We start from the raw sequence: 22,353 nt of genomic DNA, 5'->3' as shown, positions 1-22,353 counted from the left end.
GCTTACACATCAGCCTTTGAAGCAAAACATCATCAAATCAATGGATCATAAGAACATGAAAATAACAATGACAGGCTAGGATTCGTGGGCAATGTTGTACAAGGCCATATACTGTTGAAAGTACAACAGGCCAATATTTTTATTTTCTTCAGCCATTGATGTTCCACTGCGCGGTCGCTTCTCCTCCTCCGACTAGCGCCTACTCGGGACAGGAAACGCAGGAAACAGTAATCCACTGAACTCAGGGTGGGTTACAGTGGCCACTTGCACTTTTCAGCGCTACCTACCCTCGTGGAGTTTTAGAAAAGAATGAACGCATCTCTGCCCCAATTGGATTTTTTTTGGGAGGTGTAAGAAATTGGATTTGTGGCGTGAGAGCGTGTGAAGGCAGGCAAAAATGTGTGTCACACAGCGAAAGCGTGTGAGTTGGCAGCTCTGATATATAAATAGACGCCTCATTGAGCAGGTTGGTCTGTTGCTGCGTTACTTTAGCGCGTCCACCATATCGGATGTGGCAGATCTGCCCTGTAAACTAATAAAAGGAAATGGACTGAACTTCATAAAGCGCCTTTCTAAAAGTGCTTTAAGTTAATGCTTTTCCCCCCATTCACACACACACTAATATATCTGGGAAACAAACAGGCACCAAAAACAACGTATGTAACTTTTAAAGTGATGATTAAAAAAGTTTACTCCTTATGTTTAGGATATAAGTAAGCACCAAACAAACATATGTATTTTTCTAATGCTGAGTGTTTACAGCTACTAATGTGTGTAACACTGTTACTGTGATGATAAATATTGAACATTTAACCTGTGTCTATAATAACCAGATCCTGAAATGTAGATGTGACATGAGGGTTTTCTGAATAAAGAGCACTAACGTTTACATTTAACTGATTTTGATTAATCGTTTTTATATTCACATTGAATATAGAGCTTTTTCTGTGTGTTGCCACTCTGCAACCACTCTGCAAACATCAGCACAAAATGGTGGTTGTCAATTCGAAACTGTGTTTCTTGAATCTTCTGCTGCTGGAGAAGACATCTCAAAAGCAGACAGGGACACGGTCTCATCCTGTGCTGCCACGTTTCCTGATGTGCTTGGAGACACACCCCACTGCACCATCAGATGGCGGAAGATGGCCTGGAACTGGCTGGCTAAAGGATTGTTATTCCAGCCCCCTAAAACACATACAAACACCACATTCACATATACAGTTACCCGGATAATCCAATCCAATCCACTTTATTTATATAGCAAACACAAGGTTTCCAAAGTGCTGTACAACAAGATAAAACACAAACACAACAGTACCAGTCTGATGAACTGTACCCATCTTTCCCAGTGTTTCATGAATATGTCCAACTTTAGGTTGGGAGAAAAAGTAACCTTTTCCGTGGTATGTATATATGTATCTATTGTCAAATCTATCCATGGCTTTATTTTCCATGTTTTGATTCACTGGGAATCATTTTTAAAATAAATATTGAACAGACACAAAACAAAAAGAGTGTTTGTTACCTAAGGCAAATTTCAAAAGAAGAAACACACAGGGTGTAATATTGTTGTCACTAAACTAGTATTTCATAGTGATGTGTCGATCGTGAACGAGCCGGTTCAAAGAGCTGGCTCCTGTCCACGAACCATTAAGTGCTGTAAATGCAATGAAAACAATTGACTACAGCAATTTATTGATATTAGAAAATGTAATTTTTACTTTTGAATAATTCAGTACTAAGGATGTATTGAATAATTTAGGTGATATATGTGTTTCTTTATAAGGTTTTAGATTTACATACTGTATAGTTCACTGTTACTTGGCTTTTATTTTACTGATACTGGTTTTATTTAACTGTTATTTATACGTGTGTTATTTATACGTGTGTGCATACATTAGTAGCTGTAAAAATACATATGTTGGTTTGGTGCTTACATAAGGAGTAAACATTTATAATCATCACTTTAAAAGTTACATACGTTGTTTTTGGTGCCTGTCTGTTTCCCAGATATATTAGTGTGTGTGTGAATGGGTGTATAAGAGACATTAACTTAAAGAACTTTGTAGAAAGGCGCTTTATGAAGTTCAGTCCATTTCCTTGTATTAGTTTACGGGCAGATCTGCCCGAACCAATATGGCGGCGCCGTTTACGTACGATTCAGCGCTCAATGCGGCGTCTATGTATATATGTCTATGTTTTTTTCCCTGTTAAAAGGGTTTTTGTGGGCAAGTTTTTCCTCACTCGAACCGAGGGTCTAAGGACAGAGGGTGTCACTCCCTGTACAGATTGTAAAGCCCTCTGAGGCAAATGTACTTTGTGACTTTGGGCTATACAAATAAAATTGATTTGATTTGATTTGATGTCTATGTATATGTGTCTATGTATATATGTCTATGTATATGTGTCTATGTATATATGTCTATCTATGTATATATGTCTATGTATGTATATATGTCTATGTATTTTTGTCTATGGGGACAACAGGCAGGACGGCCAAAATGGCGGCGACCAACGGTTAAACATACGGGTACGACGTCCATGTTTGTTGGGGAGGAGGGAGCAGAGACCCGGATGTTAGGCGGCAGAAACACGAGCTAACGCTACAGCTAACGGTAAGAAATGGAAATTATATCATCGTTCATGTAACTGATAGCACATTGTTGGGACCACGGTCACTCATGTTGTGAAGCAGAAGGTAGATATGGTCCGTAAGAAAAGCGTAGTCTGGTGCTTTTTTAGACGCGTCGACGAAGAGTCGGTCCAGTGTCTGCTCTGTTTGGGTCGGGTAAAACACGGACAGGGTCAGGGCACCACCACCAACCTGCTGAGGCATCTACGAGTCAAACATCCCGCCACGGAGATCAAGAAGATACCTGAAGCAGTTCACGAAGACATGGAGACGGAGGGGGAACACTTCTGCTCCGGTATGGTGACTCTGCTAAATCATTTAATTACCTAACCCCGCCGGCATTTTATGTTATTATTTACTCCCGCGCGTTTCCTACAGAGACATGGTAACGTTTAACCCCACGTTACCCTTCATTATCCCAGTGTTCAAGAAGAAAAACAACGCTGTTTTGTTACACTTAGTTGTCTCCCATGTGCATCGAAATAAGCTGAGCCACAGTTGGGTTTCCCTGTGGGAGAGTTGTCTTCTCTCTGTGATAAACATGTGGAGCTGGAACAACTGTGGCAGACTGTGTGGTAAATTTGTGGTAAATTAAACCAGGTTATTCACAGGTTATGTCTGTCCATAGAGGACAGTAGTCTCACTGCTTTGCATTACACTTACATTAATGTCACTTCTTGGATTATTTTAATAGTGCTGAATGAAGCCAATAGTTTTTATTGAGTAGTAAGTAACTGAACAATTGTGATTATAGAGTAAGCAAAAATACCAAGTATTGGCTTCACAATTATACACTGGGTTTTGAACTGTTGTTTAGACAAAACAAACTAAAGGCTCAAGGAGTTACAAAAAGATGAGATAAGATAGACTTTAATGATACCACACAGTGGGAATTCATTTGAGGACCTGCGGTAGCGCTGTTCAGGGCCCCCACGATCGTTTTTCAATAGAGTCCTGTTGAGTTCATTGTTTACATGAACAAACTGGAATTGGTATGGCGGTTTAGACAATTTTCTAATATTTTACACTCATTCACTGACTCACTCACTACACAACTGATAAATGAATTAAGTTAAAGCCATGATTGTGACTTTCTTTTGCTCTTGTTTAGTGGAAGTGGCACTTGAGGACGGAGACGCAGAGACCCATACCACGGGGAATGACGCTGATATTAACTCTGCGATTGATAGTATCCTGGAAGCTGCACAAGAAGGTCCAGCAGAACAAACGACACATGAGGAAGCGAGTGATCACCGCCCTGTTATACGCAGACAGAAGAAACGGAGTATGATTTGGAGGCACTTTGAGGTTTTGGACAGCTTGGAAGCTGCTCGTTGCCGTATTTGCATGAAGAAGCTGCAGTGCTTTGAAGGCGGCAGCACAAGCAACCTTCATCGCCACATGTCAAAAAGACACCCAGAGATGTTCTCTCGGCTAGCGGTAGACGGACAGACCCCACCACCATGTAACTCAAATGCTAATGGTGACACATTGAAACCATCAAAGACTGTTGGGTCAACAGAGATAGGTAATGTTTTATGGATCACTGCTGTCTGCGTGTCTTCTGAATAACAGGACAACATGTTATCTTCTGAAATTGTAATGAGACATAACATGTGGCCTTCTCTTCCCCTTTTCTTACAGGTGCGTTGAAACTTCCAAATGCACCTACGGGAGCGAAGTCTGCCTTGAGGAGAGAAAGGGAGCTGATAGAAGCTCTGAGGAGAGCCCAGAAAGAGGAGGCTCGGGCCCTGGAGCATCAGAGGGAGCTGCTTGAAAAGCTGCGTGCGGTGGATGCCAGGGAGGCAGCTGCAGAGAGGGAGAAAATTGAGTCCCTGAGGAAAGCACAGCTGGAGGAAGCTAACGACTTGAGTAGACAGAGAGAAGAGCTGCAGAGGGAAAAGGAAGAGCTACAGAAGAAAATGGAAGAGTTTCATCAAGAAAGACAAGAAGTTTCCAGAGGACAGCAAGCCCCTGATCCAGATACAATCTGTGAATGATTTAGGACTAATTAAAATACATGACGATTGTAAAAATGCAGACTTTTCTTTTTATAAAAGTATATTTAGCACCCAAAAAATTGGACAGCCGATTTTCTTTCTTGCTTTTTTATTTTTTTTTATTTGTAAGTTTTCACACTTGTGCGAAATGTCTCAATATGTGATGTCCTGATGTCATACGGGCATTAAATGAGTCAAATCTCATCCTCCCTCCCTCATCCTGCATTCACTCATAGCCACAAAAAGCTATTTTTATGTTTAGTAAATGGACTGTTAATCATATAGAGCCTCTATACTAAGCAGAGACTGGCTATACAATGCATGTGTTGCTCCTCACTTTTTCAGTCAACACAAAATATTGTCATAAGATATGGACAAACATCAGAGGCTACCATGTAGACTTGTGAATATATGATTACGACATGGGCTTGAAATGATTAGTCAGTTTAATGTTAAAACTTATTTGGTTCATGTTTTTTTTCTCTCCATAAAACACCATGTTGTCACTAACAAGTAGTGTGAAACTGTTAAAGAAAGAAATTTAACTGAGTATCTTGTAGAGACTTGTAAATTCATTTTAAGTGGCAGCATTTGTGCTGGTGTGATGATGTGGATGTTAACCTACAGTTGGCTTTTCATGAAGCTTTTCAAGCACCAAAAGATTGAAAACTACGCTTTCCCCCCCATGATATGTTTAATATGTTTGTTTATGTTTTGACAATACAGATGTTTCCAGAAAACAATGTGAAAGCTCCTTTATCCACATCCGCAATGCGCATGCATACTCTTCCAGCATAGTGCAACAGCTAGAAGTTTTAGTCTGTTTAAAATCCTTCGGATATATTGCAGGTGCACAGAGCCTGAGGTGGACTTTAGTGTTAAACATGTCTTGTAACATCCTTCCAGAAATTTTAGGTTTTTAGATATTCCCATGGACAGTGAAATACTTTTTCCTATTCAAACATCTGGAATATTAGCAGACATGATGAAGCCTGAGTTGAATACATTCTCATCATATTGAAGTGATTTTAAACATTGTATTTATGAGGAGTGAAGTGAGTTGATTTAAAAATGAGCTCACTTTTATTTAATACCTGTGAATGTACAAAACGTACAACGCATGCGCACTAACCTTAGCTTTTATTTCCCAGAACTTGACTTCTCAGGTAGTGAGTGTTGCTGCTGCTACAGTGCGCCCTTCAACCAATAAACGCTGATGTGCAGGTTTATGTCATGTTTGGTTAATGGATGATGGTCACGTTCTCGCAAATTAAAGACGAGGAGACGGCTCTTTTTTTTTTTAGCCCTCCATATCCTGCCTGGCAGACTGAACCCAGGGCGTGCTCGCCTCCTGGTGACGTTGGCCCCTGAGTGCTGTCTGAAGATGGCTGACAGCGGACCACTGGCAGCGAGAAGATGCGACTCCGGCTCGGTGTCTTCGGTGAGTATGGAGACCATCTCGGGCCTGACGGAGCTGGAGGACCTGGAGAGAGTTTACCAGCAGCTCTGCGTGCAGGAGGTACGTGCAAACCACCACGAGCGGCATTTTGTCTGACGTGGACGCTCTGTGTCGTCATCCGACGTAAACTTCCTGGACGCTGCTAACCCAAAACAAGAAGTCCACTTTGAAAAAATCGTGGCCAAATTCACACAGATTAATTAAACTAATGACCTTGTTATTTCAGGTGAAGTCAGAGCCACCGTTTACTGCTTTCTCAACACACGTTAGAAACGTAAACAGCTGAGTTACCAGGGTACAAAACCAGGCTACCACCTGAACATAAATCCTGCTACCACCCAGGATGTCTGTTCATTTCTATTTCTATGATTAAATCATTTTTTATTAAAGACACACATGGACAAATAAACAACCCACTCCAACCTAGAAATGTTTTTCTCAGAGTGTCCTTCGTTTGTTTAATGTCTCATGCCTCCCGATGAATAAAGTATCTATCTGTCTAGATGAGTTTAAATTTACACACATTGACTGATATACTCTGACTTTGCCCACTTTACAGCCCAGCCCAGATCTTTACAGCCTCTCTTTCTCCTCTTGGTTCATCACTTATGAATATTTGTTGACCCAATCAGCTGAGGGAATGTGACAGTGACTTGTAAATGACAATGTAAATGTATATGTAATGACATGTCCTTTTTTTATCCACGTTTTGTGTCATTAAGCACAATGAGGGAATAAATTATTGTTCAGAAAATCCTGAAAATTTCACTAGAGATAGAGCAAGTAACATATGAACAAAGGCTCCAAACACATGGCCTGAAGGCCTGAACAGGGCTGAAGTCCTATAACAGCTGTATTAATGGAAAAACTTAACCTCGATGCTCTTAAACTACTCACATGTATCTTTTTTTTTTCTTTTGGAACTCACCATAACGTTCCATACAATACATTTTTACATGTTTACATTACACTTCACACATTTACAGCTGCTTTAAAATCTACTTCAGTATATACCTACACACATAAAATGAGACAAAATACACAAGTAAATAAGTAAAAAAAAAATACAAGATAGGAAACACAAGAAGAAAAAAATCAAATATCTCTGCATATTGATAATTAATGTATTTGTTTCTCTGAATTATTATTTGACAGTTGTGTCCTATATGGAAAATGTGTATTTCGTGTATAAGTTGCTGAAATCAAAATAAAATTGATGTCCGTGTTACTCATCAGATGTTTTATTTTCTCCTCTACTAATACAGAAAGAAGTGGAAGCTGAGCTGGACAGGCTGGTGGGGCAGGAGGGGACCATTCACACAAAGATGCTGGCCCTGCAGAGGATGGGGTACAGTTTGTATAGATTAGTGCAGATATAAAAGCACCTTATTGTCATCATTTATTTTATGCAACCACCACAGATTGTGTTTATAAATTGTCCCTTTGCTCTGCAGGCCCAACCTACAATTGATCGGAGGAGACGCTAGTCAGCTGTCAGGCATGATCACGTTTACTTGTAGCCTGGCTGAAAATGTCAGCCGCAAAGTTCGACAGTTAGACCTGGCAAAGGTAAACACAGACACATCTGTTACATGAGGTTTCCTGGGTTTTAGTGGGTTTGTATAATTGTTGATGACATACATGCTGACAGTCAAAACAGGTAATTTTTAGGTTGTATTAATTACAGGAATGCTGTTCTGGATTACATAGACTGATCTCTTGGTTTATATCTTATTTCATTTTCATAGACGCGGTTGTATAATGTCATCCAGCGTGCTGACGACATCCTCGATCTGAAGTTCTGCACAGACGGTGTGCAGACAGCTCTACGTAATGAAGATTATGAACAGGCGGCTGCCCACATCCATCGATACCTCTCTCTGGACCAGTCGGTTATTGAGCTGAGCAGGCAGGGAGAAGAAAGTACGAGGCCTCCAGTTCTCTGTCATAGTTCATTGCTCAATGTGCAGCCTTACGCTGCAGTGTACTGGGGATCTTTGTTGATTTTTGTGTGTTTTTACACTGTACTTTTCACATGAAGCAATATAAATCTGTTGTCTAGGCTTGAATTGTAACTGTCAAGACTTCATGTCTGCCCAGGCAGCGCTGTGGATGCCAGTCTGGTCATGCTTCAGGAGGCAGAGCAGAAACTGAAGGTCATTGTTGCCGAGAAGCTGGATGAAGCTGTAGCGGCAGTCGACCTTGCACAAGTGGAAAGGTTTTTCAAGATCTTCCCTCTGTTGGGCCTCCACCAGCAGGGCCTCTCCCGCTTTGGGCAGTATCTCTGCACTCAGGTCTGTTTGTGTGCTTTCCTGTCTTTTGAGTATATCTCAGAACCTAAATTAACTTTTGTGTTGATCATATGAGTTTATATATTTGTGTTTTAGTCAGAAATCATCATAGATTTGTTATGTCTCATTTTATTTGGTCTCTTTCACACACATATCCACACAGCTCGCCTCCAAAGCTGAGGAGAACCTGCTCTTGGCTACTGGAGGAGACCTGAATGAGAAGAGAGCACCGCTGGTATTTGCAGACACTCTGACGCTGCTGCTGGAAGGTGAGAAAACAGGCCTGATACCCTGTGTGTGATTCCTTTATCTGCTTCTAGTGGACTCTAATATGTTGGTGTGTTCACAGGTATTGCTCGCGTCGTTGAGACTCATCAGGTAATTGTAGAGACGTATTACGGTCCAGGACATCTGTACACACTCATCACTCACCTGCAGCAGGAATGTGACAGACAGACTCAGAAAATAGTCGACAGGTTCATCCAGCAGAGAGGATACCACAACAAGGTGTGCATGACATCTGAGCTGCATGATTGTTTTCACTGCAAACCTGTACACACATAATGAACTTGTATCCCTGCTGTAGTTTCAGATCGTCCAGAGCAGCATGATGAAGAGTGTCCCGGGGGAGAGGATCGAGCCCAGGTATTCTTGTTTGTCTCTGCATCCTCCTCTGTGTTTGTCTCTGCGTCTGTAGCTGTGCTTAGAAAATCTGTCTTCCATAAACAGGGAGCTGGATCCCGTACTTTCAGAAGTAACCCTGATGAACGCAAGGGCTGAGCTCTACCTGCGCTTTTTACGTCGTCGCATGCTGGCAGACTTTGAAGTCTGGGATGCACAGAGCGTCACACAAGGTACTTTTATATTAACACCCTTTTTGAGATGTGGAGCTAAAAATCCATCTATCAGTCTAAAATCTGTGAATGAGTTTGTTTTTGCTACATTTTTGAACAGAGCATCAGCAGAATGTGGAGAAGCTTCTGAAACACTGCTTGCTGAGCAGGACGATGCAGGAGCTCATTGGCTACTACATCCCAATGGAGGAGTACTACATGAGAGAGTCTGTCAACAAGGTACAGTCAGGTGTCACAGAGATACAGTAGTCCACTTGACAGCACGTTTGAATGTATGGTCATGTAATAACGCCACAAGAACGTTCCTTTAAAAAGAGCACATTGACACAATATTTAATCACAACATTTTAAATTTCATACACTGAATTTTCCTCCTCAGGCTGTTACTATGGATACATATGAAAAAGGTCAACTGACCTCCAGCATGGTGGACGACTGTTTCTACATTGTGAAGAAGTGCATCAGCAGAGCTTTATCGAGCTCCAGCATCGACTGCCTCTGTGCCATGATCAATCACGCCAACTCTGTGCTGGAGTCTGACTTCAGGTGCTCAATCTTTCTCTTTCAAGTTGACACATTCAATATGTTTTTCACGTCTCACGTGCATCTGTGCTCTTTCCTGCCATGTCTCTCTACACCTGTCAGGGAGGTGCTGTACAACAAGCTACGGCAGGGCTTCCCGGCTACGACGCTGCAGGATATCCAGCGTGGTGTCAGCAGCGCGGTCAGTCTGATGCAGAGCAGCTTACAGCAGGGCAAGTTCAACACGCTGGGCATCGAGAGCGCAGAGCACGCTAAGGCTGCATTTCTGGTAATAAACAAACACACACACAGATCGTCACCTCGGTCTCAAGTTGTATCTGATAGGCAGTAAAGGCTAGGACAAAAAGTTTTTTGTGTAAGGTTGTTAAAAAAGTAGCAGCAGTGACTACTCAGTGACGAATCAAATGCATGAATAATGACCTCTAACTGAAGTGAGGTAAGTAGTGCTTTAATTTTTAAAACGGCTCTTAGCTGAATGGAGCAGGCCTTCAAAAACCTTTTAACCTGTTTGTCAAAAGATAATAGTAATAAAGAAATATTGCTCCCAGTTGGATCCAAATAGGATTGGCTGAGAATCTTCATCCACACTTTCTTTCTCAGGTGACTCTGAATAACGTGGAGGTGTGCAGTGAGAATATCACAACTTTAAAGAGGAACCTCGAGGTAAGTTTCACATCTGTGCTAGCACTCTGCAGCTCCTCTAATCATCATGTGAATTAATTAATGTTTTTACCGTTGTCCTCATTACTCGGAAATATATTTCTTTAAAACATCCCCCTCCCCCCCCCCCCCGAGCCACTGCTCCAAGCTGTTCAATCAGGGCACCGGCTCTGGCGAACAAGCCAAGATTGAAAGCTGTTTGTCCGACCTCGTCAACACGTCCTCCAAGTTCAAGGATCTCTTACAGGTTAAAAAAAACACACACACATTGATCAGCAAGTTTCAATTGATACTGTAAGTACTGAGCACCAGGGATCAATTCTCTGTGTTTTTTTAAAGGAGTAGAGTGAAAGTCCAGCCCAAACAATTTCTGATTTATTTTTTGTGATCGGGAAAGTTGCTGGTACAGGAGATGTCTAATCATCTTAGGTGAAAGTTTCATGCTCTGGTGTGAATATTTTACAGGAGGGCCTGACCGAGTTAAACACCACAGCCATTAAGCCTCAAGTCAAACCCTGGATCAGCAGCTTCCTGTCCATCTCGCACAACATAGAAGAGGTAATGATGTCAGGATAGTGAACATGAATAAATCAGAGGTTATGAAACATGTGGCTGTAACTGCTGGTGTTTCTCACAGGAGGAGTTTAACGACTATGAAGCTAATGATCCCTGGGTCCAGCAGCTCATTGTTAACTTGGAGCAAATCATGGCAGAGTTCAAGGTATCTTGTCTGATAAATATATTGGCTATGACTCCAAGTGTATCAAAAATATATATGAATTACTCCCATCCATTTAAAAAACAATTTTTTAAAACCTCTTTCTGCCTCCTCACCAGACGGCCCTCTCTCCTGTCATCTACGACACACTGACGAGTCTGATGACAAGCCTGATATCTATTGAAATGGAGAAGACTGTCCTGAAGTGCTCGTTCAGCAGGGTGAGGAGCCGAGCTTGGCCACAAGGTGGCACCAAACACCCTCTGCATCACTTCGCATCACATCACTGACACATGTGGTGAAAAGCCTCAAGCAATGATTTATTAATGAGTTCAGAAAGGCCTGCAGGAGAGGGTGCTTCCTCTCTTTGCACGATAGCATCATTCTATTTTGAGCTGCATGTTTACAGGAAGCCTCTCAATGTATTCTTATACTTTGTACAACATGTAGTCCACTCACTGCTGCTGATGTCTTTTGTTGCAGCTTGGAGGGCTGCAGTTCGACAAAGAGCTTCGGTCTCTTGTGGCGTACCTCACCACTGTGACCACCTGGACCATCAGGGATAAGTTTGCTCGTCTCACACAAATGGCCACCATCCTCAACCTGGAGCGGGTAATTTAGATAATTTTACACAAACATACACCAGTATGAAAGCTCATTTTGTTTGTGTTTATCTGATCATTTATGCCAGTTTACAGCAGGGGTGGGATGTAACTAAGTACATTTATTGAACACAACAAATTTGAGGCACTTTTATTTTACTAGAGAATTTTTCATTTTATGCCACTTTATATGCACATACTGTTTACCTATAATAAGATGTATTAGAACTTAAAATTAAATGTACAAATCATATGATTTTTTTATTAAATGTGATGCATAGTTATAACATATGTACTAACAAGGTATAAAATAGTTATATTAGCTCCGCTTCGACTAAGTACAGCAGTAAAATGGGACATCCAGGTGGCTTCAGGGTCTAAAGATGCTGACCATGAGATCACAACATCCTCAGTTTAGGTCAGACCTTTTCTTGCAAAACTGCTCCCAGATATAAATAAATTGCTATGAAATGATAATTACACATTAATTAATCAATAATAACTATCCAGTAATGGCTGTAATGTATGTAATTTATGATCGTTTAACACTCACAGGGGCAATTTTCTGCATTTTTTCCACTCACGTAAGGATCTGAATACTTCTTCCTGGTTTGCTCACGTGTAACATTTTTCTACTACAGGTAACTGAGATCTTGGATTACTGGGGCCCGAACTCGGGGCCCCTGACGTGGCGATTGACCCCAGCGGAGGTGCGCCAGGTTCTAGCGCTGCGTATTGACTTCAGAAGTGAAGATATCAAGAGGCTGCGACTGTAACTCATGAACCGGAGCGCTGGTTATCAACAGCGATTGCCGTGCAGTTACCCACCCTGTGATGCATTTCACTAAAGAGCTCTGCACAATCCAGGTTTAATCCATGTTTCTGTAAATGGATGCTGGCACGGGCAAATAGCTGTGGATTTTTTTTTTTGTCTGAAACAAAAAACGCTCGTTGTCCATCCTGGAGATTTAAGTCGGGTTTCCAGACTTTGCCTTCTGCTGCACACCAGTTTGATGTCAGCCGAGTTACAGCTCAGCTTTTAGGGGCATGGTTTGTGGTTATTTGATAAGACTAATCTGTAAAATATGATAATATTATCTTAAATCTGTAATTAAAAAGTGTAACCGTGTCACATGGGGAGTTTCAACCTTTTAACCTGTAGCTGGCTCTGAGAAACAAGGACACACCGGGACTGAGGAGCGGAGCTCTGCGGCTGTCAGCGAAACGGAGCAGTAATGAACATCGCACCCATTAAACTGACAGAAGCAGGTCAGACAGCTGATCCAGCCTAGTCATTCAATATATGAATAGCTCCTTGTCTGTGATGATGGAACACTTTTAACCTAATAAATTGAGAGCTGCTGTGCACCGCCTCTGATCCCTGCCATCCGCCACATTTCACGAAGTGCTGCCCTATTGCCATGCAAGACCTGTTCCCAATCTTTTATACATATTTCTGACACTAAATACAAAGCTGTGTTCACCATGCAATGAAGCATTAAAAGAGAGTCCATTCTCATAATGTTCAGCCTAATTTCCTGGTCTAACCTTAATTCTGCACAGATTAAAGCAGGTCAGTGTGTGCGTGTATGTGTGTGTGTTTCAAACTTTTGCTGAGAGGACGGCTGTGATTGGGCAGTTTGTCATCGAGCCCTCTTACCTTCTGCTGCTGCTGCTGCTGCTTTCTTCTTTGGTGTAATCAGACTCAGACAACAGATGCAGGAATAGTTAGGAAAAGTGTGGCTTTAATGTAAACACAACATTCGATTGGCTCAGCACAAACATTCCACATGAGAGCAACCAATAAACTACCAAATAGGATGGGGTGCAGCACAAAAACATTCACAGTAAAAAAAAAATCTGGTATAATCATAATATATATACAGTACGGTGCTTTTAAGGTGAAAATGGAGACAGGATATGGGGACTGATATGTGATAGATAAGAGTATACAGGGATGGGAAGATGGGAAGATGAATTTCTGGGTGCACAGGTGAAATGGAGAGCTGTACTTTTTCTCTGTGAACAGAGAAACGTGACAGACGGAGGGAGGGAGGGAGGGAGGGGGTAAATGGTTCCCTGTTTACTGATCAGGGGAGAAGAGGGTTAGAAAGAACCCCCGTCTCCCCAGACAGAGGCTGCCTCAAATGATATTGTTCTCCTCGTGCAGTCTTCTATTTCTACACAGATTCACATCGAAGGGTAAAGCACCACACAGAGAACAAGATGTCATAGGAGGGCTGCTTTCTTCCCTCTGAACCGTAGACAGGTATCGGTGTTCCCCCGGTTTTTCATGTCAGGAAATAAATATGTGGCACGGGATTTCAGGAGGTAGGAGGAGGCATGTAGGGCATGAGGCTTAAATAAATAAATCATTCGATGATAATAAAATGTGTTTGAATGTTACTTAAATAATATCGGTTGATAGTATGAACATGAACTATGATTTCAGATCCTTATCCCCTATCTGTCGTCAGATGGTTGGCACCAATATGCCGTTTGTCTTTTTTTTTCTTTTTGAGATATTATAAGCTGATTCCTTACGATACAGGAGGCCAGCCACTCTGAGCCGAAGAATCCTCTCTTTCATTATGTTTTAAAGTAAAAGAGAAAACAGAGAGTGGAACAGACCTGCAGGCTACTCAGTCATGTGTGGGTCTGAAGGAGAGGAGAGCTTTGTCCCTTCTGAAAGTTAAAATAGCCTCCTTCCCAACCATGACCCTCAGCCACGAGTTTAGCACCTCCCCAACAACATCATCATCTCCACCTTCATACACAGAGCAGCTCTTCAAACGGAGCACAACAGGCTATATTCAGTACAGATATAAATGCCTCGAGACTCGCACATAAAATGTCACATATAAGATGGGACAGTATTCCACGCTGTGGTTAAAAATGACACTGCAAACTCCTCGTGTTGCATTTCTGGGCGTTGAGTTTTACAAAACAAGGCTCCAGCCGAATATACCCCTGGTGCCACCTCTGACCTTACCAGTTGTTGACACAGTCATCAACAGAACATGAAACATTCAGCTCAAAAACACATTTTTATGAGACAAAACTGGGGGTTTGTATACTGAAATCAAAAGAAGAGGAAGGGAACAAATCATGGCAATAATCCAGTGTGGTGTCTGACGGCAGCTCTTTGGGTCCATTTGGACGTGTAGAATTACATATTTATGTGTTTAAGTATCATCAAAATTATTATTAACACCTCATACTCTCCATGACAACCTCTGTGCTTTCCAGGCCTCAGTATAAGCCACACCCTCTAAGGTTGTTTGCAATAATGATGTCAGTGACGGCATCAAACACTACCTGGATGTTCCCTGTGTCTGTGGCACAGGTCAGGTGACAGTAGATCTCTTTATTGGGAGAGCGGTTCTTACTCTCAAACTGAACCTGAATATATGCAGTAGCATCGTCGTAAGTATTAGCACCTGGAGACCAAACAGAGAGAGAAAAGAGCGTGAGGGGCATTCATCACTTTGCTCGTTGTGAAGCAGCTTGGCTCAGAAATGAAAGGCGTGCACTCACCTGGGTATTCTGGAAAACAGATTGTCAGCGGTGACTTCTTGATCTTCTCAGCGAACAGATCCTTCTTGTTGAGGAAGAGGATGATGGAGGTGTCGATGAAGAACTTGTTGTTACAGATGGAGTCAAAGAGCATGAGTGACTCATGCATGCGGTTCTGCAGGAAGATAAACGTGTGGTCAGTGTTACAGTGAGGAGAGTACCTTAGGTTATGTTTGTGGAGTGAACATCCAAACAACAGTTTGACTCATGAATATCAAGGTGACCGTCTGTGGGAAACAGTTCTATGGGTTTATCTTTCATAGATCTTTTATTGAATATCAATAAGAACAGACCAAAGAAGCATTTAAAGGTTAATATTTTCCCGTTAACCCAACCCCAGGCAACTGGCTGACATAGGAGAAGCGCCATAAGTTTAAAAAAATCAATGTAAAAAATGGATTTTACAGAACATTAGAAGGAGTAGTGGTAGTTTCGCTGTCTATCCTGAAAGAGGGGTCCTTTGTGGTTGCTCAATCTTTATTTTTTTAACTCTTAAATTACATGTTTCTTTATTCAAATCAAGGGTGTTGGAATATATACAAATATATTGGCATTGTAAATCTGTAGCTGCCAAACTTTAAGTTGCTTTCTGGTGTATTTTGCCTTTAACAGTAAGACCAAGAGATGCAGATTTGAGATTGAGGCAAAGAGACGTACAAAGGTCCAAATTGAGGATATTTATGAAGTAAAGATGCCCAGGCTGGCTCAAATTGGTGATGTTGTAGACTGAATTAATAGTCATACTTACAGTTGTCTCATCTTCATGGAGCACCTGGTCATATCCACTCAGAGCAACGCAGAAGATGATGGCCGTCACATCTTCAAAGCAGTGGATCCACTTCTTCCTCTCTGACCTCTGACCTCCCACGTCAAACAGCCTGGGCAAACGTGGAAGAAGTCAGTTCATGCACAGAGCGAGTCATGATTTGACTCTGACCTTAGACCAACCTACGACGCTGCAGCGACTCCACATACCTGAAATGAAGGTTTTTAAAGGTAAAGTGGGTTTCGACGATACCAGTGGTCTTCACTCGGGTTCTCAGGATGTCCTGCTCTGTGGGCTGATAATCTGCTGCCCCGATCCGATCTAGACTGTCCAGGTAGCTAATAACAAGAGAATGTGGATTAGACAACTGGTGTTTGTTTTTTTTTTTGTAAAAGAGGACTTTACAGTAATTCACACTTTACTCACTATTGAGCAGAGTCATTGAGTTGGTATTCCCGGGCACGGCTGAAGCACTCCTGAGTCCCGGCATCAGCCCATACACGTTTCATAGCAGTAAGAAGCTCTGCAGAGTACGGCTCTGTGTCCTCCATACGACTGACGACATCGCAAACCAGCTTAGCATCCGCCTGGATGAAGAAATTTAGGGAAAGAGGAGCGCAGTTATGTTTGTAGAATAATTATTTATCACTTGCTGTATTGGTATTGTAATGATAACACTGCAAATCAGTTACAAAATTTCCAAAAGTGAGGTGACATCAGATAGACATCTTAACCCGAAAATAGACACAAACTTCCGATCATTCTTAAGTCTGTCTGTCCGAATAACTCAGTCCTGCTTTGGCACTATCACATTTCAACCTCTACATTTCAAAGGATGTACAGATACAATCTCAGTTTCTCCGCAGTCTTTAGGAGAGAATATGTCACATAGAGGGTGAATGTAAGACTAACTTTTCTGTCCTTGTCTCCAAACTCGATGCCCAGGGAGTCCATGGCTCGGAGGATGGCTGCCAAGCTCTGGATGGTGTTGCTGTAGACCACAGGCTTATACTGCTTCACATCATCCCCAGAAAAGCCATCTTCATGGATAATCCTGCATGCGCACACAGATGTTAGACACAAGCGTGGGCTAAAAGTCACACATATCCATATGTTCCAGCAGACGTGAACGCAATATGTGCAAGGTAATTCCTGACAACACTTATATCTGATAGTCGTCTCTCTCTCGTCTTCCTTTCATTGCAACCTAAAATGTGAATTTAAGTGTGTCGGTGTATAATGGGATGGGAATTGATCACATTCTCAGTCTGTGATCTGTAATTGGTCAGTAATGTGATATTTAACCCATGTATAATTTATGACGGATAATGGAGTGGAATCAGTTAGAGCACTAATCAATCACACTACACAGCACTCTACTGTTACATTCAGTATGACACAGTTAAACTCCTTATAATCTGGTCAACATTAAATTATCCATCAGCACTACCTCACCCTGACCTCATACACACTGGATCTATAAAATGCCACTCATAACTTCCTGGAACTGACCTGCAATCCACACTTAGACTTCAACGGTTTCTCTTCACCTCCTTTCTGATCAATGATTGATGTTTGATGAGGAGAATAAATAAGCTTACGCATATATTCATCTCATCAGTGTACATTATGAAAAGATGTTTTATAACAGGGGTCGACTTCCTCCATCAGAACATCAGAAACATCTGAATTCTTTAAAAATAAAACACTAACCTAAGGGAGGAGAAGCAGTTTAATATCCAAAGATATTGTTTTTGGCCTTTTTAAGCTTTTTTTGACAGAGACAGCTGAAGAGTAACAGCAATGTGGGGAGAGAGAGAGACAGGGAATGAGCCACAGGTCGGATTCGAACCCTGGGCTGCCACAGCAAGGACTGAGCCTTGCTCTACAAACTGAGCTAAACGATACCCCGCAACTAATAATTATTTTTAATCTCCTAATGAATCGCTCCATCTATAAAATATCAAACGTCTTGTTTTGTTCAACCAACAGTCCGAAAAATATTAAATTTACTATCACGTTAGAAGAAGAAAAGCATCACATTTTCACATTCAAGGAGCAGGAACCAGCAAGTATTGTTGCTAGAAAAAATATATTCTAAATGAAACTATTAAAATTATTCTTCAGTCATCAAAATAATTGTCAATAATTTTTTCTGTCAATCAGCTCATAATTACAGATCAGAGAAGCGTCAGGATGGTGGCGCTAAACATTTCCTTGGGGGGAAAGCCTAAAAGAAGAAGCGTTTTTGTCCTTGTATTTTGTGCTGTCAGTGTGTGCAAAATGCATGTAATTGATAAGTAAATGGGTGTCACAATCCAAAAACACACGTTTATATTAATATACGGTTAAGACTACAACTAACAATTATATTCTGCACTGATTCATCTGCAAAATACTCATCACAGTTTCCGAGAGCACAAAGCAACGCCCTCATCTGTCCAAAACTCTGAAAGATTTAACTCGGCATCACAGAAGAGACGATAACACATTGTATGAACTCATAAACAATTCATTTTGATTAATTAATTTGTTCCCTTACACTGCTTAAAAAAAAAAAAAACGGCTCATGCATGATTAGACTAATTGTTTCACCTCTCCAGTGTGTGCCACTGGTGAAAAGTTAACCGACCAATCGCAGTGCTCGAAAACAGAAAGGTGTAAAAATAGACACCACTGCAGCTGCAGCTGAGAGCATGTTTAGTTTACATCATCCTCCATTAGACAAGTTTCCTCTTGTTTAATTCATATAATCCAAATACACCCAGTCTACTTCACTGTGTCTAAAGGGAAGATTTTAAAACCATTTTAAGCTTTTGGTCACAATTTATCGTGGTCTTTCAAACACACACACACACACACACACAGGTGTGGTTCCACTCTCATTACAATCATGAAACTACCTCATTAAAACAATATAAAGAAACCACCCTGCACATGACGTGATGAAGATGTGCATACTAAATTTATCCAAACTTTATGACCCACAGTGTGTCGTAAAAACCCATCCGGCTGCTGCCTGCTTAGGCTAAAACAAACCCTGAAAAGTGTTTGTAAACACGATTTGTCCGTGCATCTTGAGCAGAGACCACAGGGAGGGTAATGAGGTGAGGGGAAGAAGAGGAAGCAGGGCATGGAGGGAAGGAAGGAAGGAGCTAGGGAGGGAAGGAAAGGAAGGTGAGAAGGAAGGAGGGAGGGAGGGAGGGTGCAGTCAGTGCATTGCAGGCCGGGATGCGCTGAGAGAGACTCAGAGACTCTGCTACCCACAAAAACTGGGAGAGATGTTTCACAAGACAAAATATACAATGGAGCGTGAACTGAAACATCTCGAAACTTAACTAAGAGCTTTACAGAAAACAACAACTGATTTAAAACATCAAAGAGTGATTTAGCTTTAGACAGTTGAAGGTTTAGATGCGGTTTTAGAAGCCACATTTCAGCGTAAATCCGCTTTATAGGCAAAGTACTCCCGGCGATATCGGGCACTTAAAGCCATTAAGATTAAAAGCAGAGGTATTCACTAATGGAGCTGTAGTGACCTCAATGTAATTCACACACACACACACACACACACACACACACACACACACACACACGCACATGCATGCATGCATGCACGCGCACACACATGCACGCACAGAGGAACAACACCCACTTATTCCCAGTCGCACACTCCCTGTAGTCAAGTAAAACCTCTCGTTAACTACATTTCAGCACCCGGGCAGTGAACAGCACCCTGGGACGCACCGGTGAGGCCTCCGCAGCCTCACTGTTTGTCCGCAGGAGGTGCTCGAGTCACCGGCGCTCCTCCGGGGCTACGGCCTCTCGAAACATGGCGGCTCAACCTGCCTTAGCACAGATAGGGGAGGCGCAATCTCGGGCCTTTTACTCTGGCTATGCCGAAGAGGCTTTAAAAAAAAAAAAATAAATAAATAAAAATAAAAATATAAATATGTTTCAATAAAAAGACACTTACTTCATCTGTTTGACGATGGTGCTCTTGCCGGACTCTCCGCCGCCTGTAAAGAACGGAGGGCAGAGTGAGAGAGCCGGCAGTGAAATCAGTACCACGGAGAGCACCTCCGCCCCATGCAGTCCCAACCACAAGCAAACCGAGCCGTGCCGTGCCGTGCCGTGCCGCGGCGCCGCCAGCAGCAGCAGCAGCAGCAGCAGCGGCAGCAGCAGACCCCGCGGCTGGTGTCTTACCGAGCAGAAGCAGTTTGACGTCCTTGGCGGCGACCATCCCGTCCTCTTTCAGGTTTTTCTCGATGGCCTTGCTCCGGTCCAGAGCAGCGCGCTCCTCGGCGCTCAGTGTACATCCCATGTTTCCAGGCGAATGAGCAATCCCGTCGTCTCTCCGGTCCGCCCTGTCCCTCGCCGACTCTCAATCAGTGCGTTGTCTCTCGCTAGAGCTCTCCCCTCCTGCGCGGTCTGCTACAGCATTAGGCCCGGATTGAGGACAAAACAGAGCCGGGATCCCGAAACGGTGTTTTCTCCGTGACTCTGTGCGCTCCTCTCTGGCTCCGTCTCCTCTCTCAGAGGGGATTGGGGGGTGGGGTCGTTGTGCTCGAGCCTGCGGGGTTGGGGTTGTTGGTTGTTAGGTGGGGAGGGGGGGCCTCTCTCTCTCTCTCTCTCTCTCTCTCTCTCTCTCTCTCTCTCTCTCTCTCTACAGGGCGGCGCTGGTGGTGGTGGTGATGATGACAGCGAGCGCGAGCGATTTCATCGTATCTTTCCAGGCAGGCAAGGAGGGGCGCGAGAGAGGAGGAGGAGGAGGAAGAGGAGGGGAGGCAAGGCTGCGCGAGACTCTCACCTCACCTCGCGGACAATCTCGCTTACGTCAGAGGAGCTGAGCTTTAATCACGTCCTATGAAAGATTATTCAAATGAAAAAAAAAAGAGGCTGTGTTTGGACAGCAAATGTTGGCCTCTTGTCTCCCGGTATGAGTGGAAATGAAAAAAAAAAAAAAAGAAAAAAGACTGACGTTTAACGACACGAGCAGACATAAAGACAGCACGAGGAGCGCCACATAAACCGTTATTTAAATTAGCCTGCATAAAAAAAAAAACAAGGTGTGGGCGGATATTCAAAGGCGGAAGAGTAGCGAAACAAAAAGTAAAATGTGGTTAGAGGTGTTCAGATGCTCTGCCACCATCACATATAAACGTCGTGTGTTCATTTACTCACTCACTGCAAGTAAAACTACTCGAGTATCAGCAGTAACGTGTACTTAAAGTATCAAAACTTGCATACAGTTGGATCAATTACTCTAGCAATGCTTTTACTTTTATAAACTCATCACATGATCTGCAGAATAACAACTGACTAAAGATGGACAAACTAGAATGAAAGGTAAAAATACATTAACTATATCCCATCATTGGTACGAACAAGATATAATTACTATGCGTTACATTTTTTATTGGATTTTTTTAAATTGGACTACCTCATTTTCATTAAGATATTGCACATTTTAAACATTTTGCATTTGCACATTTCTTCGTGCATACTTTGTATATTTCTGCACAAACTGCTCAGCTCTTTTAATTTTAGAACATATTACACTTGTATTTATATTGTTTGTATTTTTTAATACTTGATAAAAAAAAAAAAACGTACTTAATGTTTGTCATGCACCAATAAGACCAAGTCAAATTCCTGCTATGTGAAAACTTACTTGGCAGTAAACCTTATTCTGATTCTGAAACATCACGTTACAAATTAAGTCCTGCATTCAAGATCTTATTTAAAGGTCCAATGTGTAAGATATTGGGGGGGGATCTATTGGCAGGAACTGAATACAATATTCATTAGTATGTTTTCATTAGTGTATAATAACCTGAATACAACAATTATTGTGTTTTTGTTGTATTAAAACCAACCCTCTATTTATATGAAAAGAGTGGGTCCTCTTCCATGCAGTTTGCCATGTCGAACGGCCATTTTTCTACAGTAGCCTTGTGCAGACAAACCAAACACTGATCTAGATGTCCTTCTGCTTTTTATGTGATTTTTTTCCAGCATGCATGGAAGGAGGGGGTGAAGCTAGGGGTGTGGGTATTAATGTGGTTGCAATCTGCACCTTCTAACTGCTAGATGGCTAAATCCTACACACTGGACCTTTGAATAAAAGTATATGCTCAGCAAAATGGCCTCAGTCTGAGTGGTTTTGTTATATAATACATTATTATGTTAGTATTACTAATACATAAACATATAGCAAACATTGTAATGTTTATCTGGTCTAGGTGGAGC

General features: G+C 42.1%; 2 protein-coding genes across 2 annotated transcripts; one reads left to right on the top strand and one right to left on the bottom strand.

Annotated features, from left to right (window-relative positions):
- Positions 1–2,487: 2,487 nt before the first annotated feature.
- On the top strand, positions 2,488–13,127 carry cog4 (component of oligomeric golgi complex 4). The gene is made up of 21 exons (XM_027281296.1): positions 2,488–2,927; positions 3,744–4,160; positions 4,277–6,151; positions 7,357–7,439; positions 7,546–7,660; positions 7,840–8,014; positions 8,192–8,385; positions 8,546–8,651; positions 8,732–8,889; positions 8,969–9,027; positions 9,112–9,236; positions 9,337–9,455; positions 9,616–9,782; positions 9,882–10,047; positions 10,380–10,441; positions 10,572–10,686; positions 10,905–10,997; positions 11,077–11,160; positions 11,277–11,378; positions 11,641–11,769; positions 12,401–13,127. Exons 3-21 carry the CDS (start codon positions 6,017–6,019, stop codon positions 12,533–12,535), a joined length of 2,322 nt encoding a protein of 773 aa, XP_027137097.1. The 5' UTR covers positions 2,488–2,927; positions 3,744–4,160; positions 4,277–6,016; the 3' UTR covers positions 12,536–13,127.
- A 357-nt stretch (positions 13,128–13,484) lies between these two features.
- gnao1b (guanine nucleotide binding protein (G protein), alpha activating activity polypeptide O, b) lies at positions 13,485–21,157 on the bottom strand. Its single transcript, XM_019270513.2, has 8 exons — positions 20,308–21,157; positions 20,078–20,120; positions 17,014–17,155; positions 16,528–16,688; positions 16,311–16,439; positions 16,084–16,213; positions 15,297–15,450; positions 13,485–15,199 (listed from the first exon to the last, which is right to left on the bottom strand). Exons 1-8 carry the CDS (start codon positions 20,423–20,425, stop codon positions 15,012–15,014), a joined length of 1,065 nt encoding a protein of 354 aa, XP_019126058.1. The 5' UTR covers positions 20,426–21,157; the 3' UTR covers positions 13,485–15,011.
- Positions 21,158–22,353: the final 1,196 nt, after the last annotated feature.

Source organism: Larimichthys crocea, chromosome VIII (assembly GCF_000972845.2).
Source record: "Larimichthys crocea isolate SSNF chromosome VIII, L_crocea_2.0, whole genome shotgun sequence".
In the NCBI taxonomy this organism is placed as follows: Eukaryota; Metazoa; Chordata; class Actinopteri; family Sciaenidae; genus Larimichthys; species Larimichthys crocea.
Note: the sequence above shows the minus strand (reverse complement) of the source record. Positions and strands in the feature narration are given on the sequence as shown.

What these genes read in the sequence shown, in the direction of transcription:
- cog4 (XM_027281296.1), top strand. Translation starts at nt 6,017, where the DNA reads ATGGCTGACAGCGGACCACTGGCAGCGAGAAGATGCGACTCCGGCTCG. An exon ending in AGCAGCTCTGCGTGCAGGAG is followed by an intron (nt 6,152 to 7,356) that starts GTACGTGCAAAC and finishes CTACTAATACAG; the next exon opens with AAAGAAGTGGAAGCTGAGCT. An exon ending in TCTCGCACAACATAGAAGAG is followed by an intron (nt 10,998 to 11,076) that starts GTAATGATGTCA and finishes TGTTTCTCACAG; the next exon opens with GAGGAGTTTAACGACTATGA.
- gnao1b (XM_019270513.2), bottom strand. Translation starts at nt 20,425, where the DNA reads ATGGGATGTACACTGAGCGCCGAGGAGCGCGCTGCTCTGGACCGGAGC. An exon ending in ACCATCGTCAAACAGATGAA is followed by an intron (nt 17,156 to 20,077) that starts GTAAGTGTCTTT and finishes GTGCGCATGCAG; the next exon opens with GATTATCCATGAAGATGGCT. An exon ending in CTGTTTTCCAGAATACCCAG is followed by an intron (nt 15,200 to 15,296) that starts GTGAGTGCACGC and finishes TTTGGTCTCCAG; the next exon opens with GTGCTAATACTTACGACGAT.